We start from the raw sequence: 6648 nt of genomic DNA, 5'->3' as shown, positions 1-6648 counted from the left end.
CCTTGACTGGAATTGAACCTGGACCCTTCAGTCCGCAGGCCGATGCTCTATCCACTGAACCAAACCGGTTAGGGCGAGACTATATATTTATATTGTAAAAGTAATACTCATCAAGGAAAAACATGTTAAACAGTGGAAAGTACAAAGAATGCCTAATATTTCCAATATTTAAACCCAACCACTATTAACATCTTAGTGGGATGTTATTGTTTTTTTCCTTTGCTTTTTCCCATGCATAATTTGTAACATAGTTTAATTATATTGCACATATAATTTTAATTTCTTTTCCATGACTTAACCTTAGATCATAAGATGAACTTAGATGAATGAAAGTAGCCACTGATGGTTATCTGTGCTTTACTCTCTGCAGTTTTAAGAGAAAACACATGAAACTAAGAGTCATATACTTGTGATTTCTTTATCATCTGTCCATTGTACAGTTCCACAAACCAAGTAACAACCACCACACAAAAGGTTTACACTTCAAAGTGATTTTATGTCTCACCTTTTGAGCTGCAAGATGGAGGGCTGTTCTTTGGCTATGGTCCGTTTTATTAACGTCTGCTCCTGCCTTTAGGAGCGTATCTGCACAGTCCAGTCTGTCAGCCAGCACACAGTACATAAGTGGTGTTCTCCCAAATTGGTCTTCTTTGTCTTTAAGGGCAGCATTTCCTGAGTGTAAGAACATATGGTGATATTTTATCATTGTTGTTATTACTAGTATGACTAGGAAGTACATTTACTGTTTACCAAGCACTGTGCTAAATGCATTAAATATATTTTCTCATTTTTACTGACCCTATGAGATAGATATTACCATCCCCATATTATAGGAAACTGAGACTCAGACAAGTAAAGTAAGTTGTTTACATGACACTGAAAGGAGGTGTTGGAGCTAAAATTCAAAATGACTGTTGACTCTAAAGGCCATATTTTTAACTACTATGTTACGCTCAATTAACATTTTGAGATATGAAACTACTAATTTTCCTCCCTCGCTCCTTTCTTTTGTCAACAAATATTTACTCAGTGCAGACCATATACTAGGCAATGTAGTATGTTTTTGAGAGATAAAAAAATGAATGGTGGTTGGCTTTCCGTTTTAGACAATATGATGCAAGTGCATTCTACCCTAATCCTCCTGCTATTTACAACTAAGCTCCCCAGATACATATGATGAACGATGGAGAAAAGAAGAGAGCCTGGTTAGAGACCTATGAAACTCCAGGAACAACCTGATAGTGAGTTCCCTCAAGGTTTTGTTGTTGTTTTGTTTTTTATCTATATTTATTTTTTATTGAATTTATTGGGGTGACATTGGTTAAAAAATTATATAGGCTTCAGGTTTACAATTCCATAATACATCATCTGTATATTGTATTGTGTGTTTACCACGCAAACTCAAGTCTCCTTCCATTACCATTTATTCCCTTTACCCTCTTCTATCTCCCCTTCCCTCTAGCAATCACCATACTGTTGTCTGTGTCCATGAGTCTTTCTTTTATTCCCCCTCCTATATATAGTCAGTCTGGGTGCTAAAGTAGCTCACCAGAAACACTAATAGGCAGACACAAAATTCCTCAAGATGCCTACTCTCTCCAGTCAAAAGATTGGGAAGTGGGTAGCCATGTAGCAGTGAACTCTTTTGGCTGTACCTACTCTACTCAAAGCTCATACAGTACAACAAAAGAAACTGCAATTCCTTTTCTCTGCAGAGACTGGGCGGGGGGTGGGGGAGAGCCCTATGAAATTAAGCAAAGGATGGCAATGAGGTGGTATCTTACCCCTTCCCAACTAGAGAGTGGGGGAGTATTGTGGAGAGGAGAAAGCTGAAGAAAACAATTCTTTTTTAAAAAATATATTTTTTATTGTTGATAATATTACAGATATCTCCCATTCCTCTCCTCTCCCCTTCCAAAAAAGCAATTCTTTAAATAGATGCATGAAGTTGTGGACAACTTCTGGGCAGCTCATGTATGCAACTAACCAAAATCAAACTAGAAAAACCTATGGAAAACTGTCAGTTTCTTATTAACTTAGTTATTATTGGGTTACAACCTGACGCAATAATCTCTCTTCTAGGTGTTTACTCAGGGAAAACAGAAGCATGAAAATATGTTTACATAAAAACCTGTACGTGGATATTTATGGAAGCTCCATTTATAATTGTTAAAAACTAGAAACATCTCAATTGTCCTTGATCTGAAGAATGACAAAAGAAACTGAAGCACATCCACACAATGGGATACTGCTCAACAATAGAAACAATGTACTACTGATCCACTCAACAAGATGGGGAAAAATCTCAAATGCATTAAGTAAAAAACTCAGCCTCGAAGGATACCTATTGTTTGATTCACTTATATGGCATTCTGGAATATGCAAAATTATAGGAATAGAAAACAGAGCAGTGTTGGTTACCAGGGCTGAGATGTGGAGAGGTATTGATTATACAGTGACATATGGGAATTTTGAGGTATGATGGAACTGTTCTATATCTTGATAGTGGTGGTGATTACATGACTATATATTTGTTAAAATTAAATAATTGTACAAGGGTGAAGCTTATAATACTCACTGCATTACACCTCAATAAACTTTATTTAACAAGAACAACAACAACAAAAGATACCATGGCTCCTGCCATGCACTTTGAGTGAAAAAACGCTGCTACTTTGATCACAGATAATGATCAGGTATGTATATAATAGCTGAGGGCAATATCATGGTAGTTGAGAATAAGGGAAGCTGGTTACTTTTTTTTTTTTAGACAAGCAAACTAAGAAATTTTACCTTTAGTTTTTTTTTATTTTTCAATTACAGTTTACATTCAATATTATTCTGTATTAATTTCAGATGTATAGCATAGAAGTACTTGACAAAATCATGTACTTTACACAAAGCTTTTGCACATCATAGGAAACTATCAACAAAACGAAAAGACAATCTATTGAATGGGAGAAGATATTCGCCAATGATACATTTAATAAGGGATTAATATCCAAAATTTATAAAGAACTCTGACAACTCGCCTTCGCTGGTTTGGCTCAGTGGATAGAGCATCAGCCTGCAGACTGAAGGGTCCTGGGTTCAGTTCCAGTCAAGGGCACATGCCTGGGTTGCTGGCTTGATCCCTAGTAGGGGGCATGCAGGAGGCAGCCAATCAATGATTCTCTATCATCACTGATGTTTCTATCTTTCCCTCTCCCTTCCTCTCTGAAATCAATAAAAAAATATTTTTTAACAAAAGAACTCAGACAACCCAACACCAGAAAAACAAACAATCCAATTAAAAAGTGGGCAGAAGACCTGGACACTTCTCCAAAGATGGCCAATAGACATAAGAAGAGTTGCTCAACAGCACTAATTATCAGAAAAAAAATGCAAATCAAATCCTAATGAGATACCACCTCACGCCTGTCAGAATGGCTCTCATCAATAAATCAAGAAACAGTAAGTGTCGGTGAGAATGTGGGAAAAAAGCCAGCTACTTTTAAAGTACTTTGGCATGAACTCTGCTAATGGGGGAAGAAAACTGACCAAATGAAATACTTTCTTTGGGGAAATATAAATGTTAGATGAAGAAAGAGGTGTCGCAGTTCTTTCTGAATTGTTTTGTCCCTGTAACTGAACTATGTTTTAGTTCTAAATATTTCAATATATATTTACATCTTGGATATACTGGAATCTCGAAGTACTGTATAGCATTTCAGATAACTCACTTTGCTAATCCATGTTTCCACGTATACTCGTAATAAAGCAAGAAAGGTCACGGCTCTTGAAATTTAAGAGCCTTACAAATATATTCAGATTGTCTCCCGGAGGAAGCAGGTGTTCTTTTTCAAAACCTTGGTTTTGAGATGGAGGCAAATTTTGCATTTGATCAACATATGGGATCATAGAGGCTCCTGTGCACAAGTCTTGTGAGTGGTAAAGCTCTGCAAGATACATTTTGTGCATAAGGGCCTCCAATATCTAATCCAGAAGATTTCAGAGATTCTATCCTTGCCTTTATAAGATAAGGACTCATTTAAACCCAAACTCATTTACAAAACTAAAATGCATTATGGGTAGAGCATGTTCCTTTGAGCTCTTCTGGAGTCAAAATGACACTAACAGAGAACATGTGGGAGTAAGGCCAGTCTCCAGTTGTCTTTCACAATTAAACGACTCTCTCTACCAGCATCTCACTTGTTAATGTTAAGCAGATAGTAGTGTCTAGAATTAGCAAGATGGCAGCAATTCTTGTAATTTCCCCCTAGAGTTCGATTCTCCCTTTGGTAAGGGAGGGGACTCGGGAACTGTGGTCACATGTACAAATGCTGAGAAATGGAGGCAGTCATCACATCCTGGGATAATCCTAACTGATTATGTTTCTCAGGGCCAAAGCGAAATCAGCAGCATGGGGTTAATAGGTAAATCTACCACCAAGACATAGAACATTAGGCCAATTGCTATGCTCTTCCCCAGTCAGTAATGGACAGGGAAACTTCAACCTTCTCTTCAATCCCTGGCATACTTTGTTTTCATATAACTGGTTATTTATACTTCCCAACACAGAAGATTTTACTGGGTTATGTCACCCATTTGATATGTTATGGCTGTAAGGCAAAATTTGTGTATTCGAGGAAACTGGAGGCATAGATCTCCTATTCATGATGAGAAAAAGCAGCATTCAGCCTGTCCAGCCCTGTTTTGAGTTGCTTTAGGAGGATGGTGGCTTTATGGCGAGTTTCTGAGTAACAAGGATCTCTTCAGGTTCTGAGCTTCCTGGCTAACTGAGAGAGGCCTGTGCCTTTCCCTACCTGCCCTCCCATCCTCCTTAGTTTCCTCAATTATAAGATTCAGCCAATACCTGCCCAGCCTACACAATAGTTTATTTTGATGTTTAAGTAAAATGACTGATTGTTTGGAAGTGTTTGGTAATCGCAACATGTACAAACGTAGGGCTTGCAATGTAAACTAATATGCACTAGATGACAGGCACTTGTATTTGCATTGCTGTCGGGGACAGCTAATACGGAAAGCAGCTGCCTCTTGTGCTATGTTGTTTTAATTATTCTGGCAACTGTAGAGAGAGAGCCTCTAATCCATGGCCATTTGGTGCTTGCTTTAACTGGGCTGGCATTCTACATGTGCTCACCCTGCACATAGCTCAGAAAGCTGAGCTGAACCATGACTGGAAAGCCACTGCTCTACTGCACTCAGTTATTTTAAGGCTACTTGGAGCAGAAGAGTCTGTATGGTTAATAGATTCAGATATGCAGACACCAGAGCTTCAGCTCTAGCAGTTAGAGGAAAGACTGCCACTTGTAATGACAGCTGTGCCAGTCCACACCATAGCTATGGTGCCATACTCTCCAACACAAGTAAATCCAGCATTCTCTACTGACATCTTATTTGCTTGTTCTGAATGTTACCTTTGTGTGGCTTGAGAGATGCACTTCGTCTGCCTTCATCCACTTCCTATGTCCTATCTCTTGTACTATCAATCTTGGGAAGGCATTTAAAAAATATCTGCTTATTGTTTTAAAGGCATCATAGGAACAGTGGAAAGAAAATAGGATTCATAATCAAGAGATTGGGATTGACTCTCAACTTTACAGTTATTAGCTCCACAACTAAATTTCTTAATTTCTAAATCTCAGTGTCCTAACATATGAGAATAACATACATATTTTGAGGACACTTGAGATTTTATAAAATATTTTTACATATTACCTCATTATAATTGTTGTGGTATTTTAATATGTCATTTATACTTATTGCTATTTTGAAATTGTCATAGTTGTTAGATCTGCTACTAGATCTTGCTATTTAATGTGTTAATAGAAAGTGATTATAGGTTTATTGCTATATCATAATTTAAAAGTACTTTGATAACTATCAGTTAAAATATAACTGATTTTCCTTGGATTCCTATATAGTATATTTAAGCTCTTAAAGACATAGTTCTGAGAAGGGCCATAAGCTTTACCAGATTGCCAAAAGGGCCTGTAGTACAAGAAAAAAAAAAGTTAAGAAAAATCCAATCTAGATAACCATTAAGTTCATCAATCAGGTGTACACCTAATCGGTTTTCTTTCTTGTCTCTCTCATTCTCTATGCATTCATACATATGAATGTGCAAGTGTCTGCAGGAATAGCCCCATCGTTTAGTATTTAAAAGCATGCATTTTGGAATTAGACTTTCAGGCTTCAATCTTACTTTTGCTACTTATTAGAAAAGTCACTTAATCTATGCCTCAGTTTCCTCACATATAAAATGAGGACGATAATGGTACCCAAGACTCTTTGTAGTGCTTTACTATTAAATGAGTTAATGAGTTGCATAACACTTCAAACAGTGCCTGGCACATATAACATATATTTGTAAATGTTGGCTAATTTTATTACTATTATTAGTATGGGTGCATATACATGTAAGTATATTGATATACACATATGTATTAAGGAAGCATTTATAAAACATTTAGTGACCCATAACATTTAAGGTCAGGGTTGGGGTAAAAGAAGAAGTATCCCGAAATAATGCCACTACTCTACCACTTATGAAGCTCCTTGCCATACCTAACTACTTTGTTGGGAGATGCCATACACAAAGAGAGGAAATGATTCAGAGAGACTCATACTGGCTCAGAACATGGG

At 37.2% G+C, this 6648-nt stretch overlaps 1 protein-coding gene across 5 annotated transcripts in view; it reads right to left on the bottom strand.

The window, feature by feature from the left end:
- INVS (inversin) overlaps positions 1–6648 on the bottom strand; it is a 125388-nt gene that overhangs the window by 104976 nt on the left and 13764 nt on the right. For all 5 annotated transcript variants that reach the window (XM_014543225.1, XM_005870658.2, XM_014543224.1 and 2 more), the window contains exon 3: positions 506–672. In XM_014543225.1, coding sequence (XP_014398711.1) covers positions 506–672 — 167 coding nt within the window. The remainder of the gene's footprint in view (positions 1–505; positions 673–6648) is intronic.

Source organism: Myotis brandtii, unplaced genomic scaffold, assembly GCF_000412655.1.
Source record: "Myotis brandtii unplaced genomic scaffold, ASM41265v1 scaffold320, whole genome shotgun sequence".
Taxonomy (NCBI): domain Eukaryota; kingdom Metazoa; phylum Chordata; class Mammalia; order Chiroptera; family Vespertilionidae; genus Myotis; species Myotis brandtii.
The sequence above is the reverse complement of the archived record's forward strand: the minus strand, read 5'-3'. Positions and strand labels throughout refer to the sequence as shown.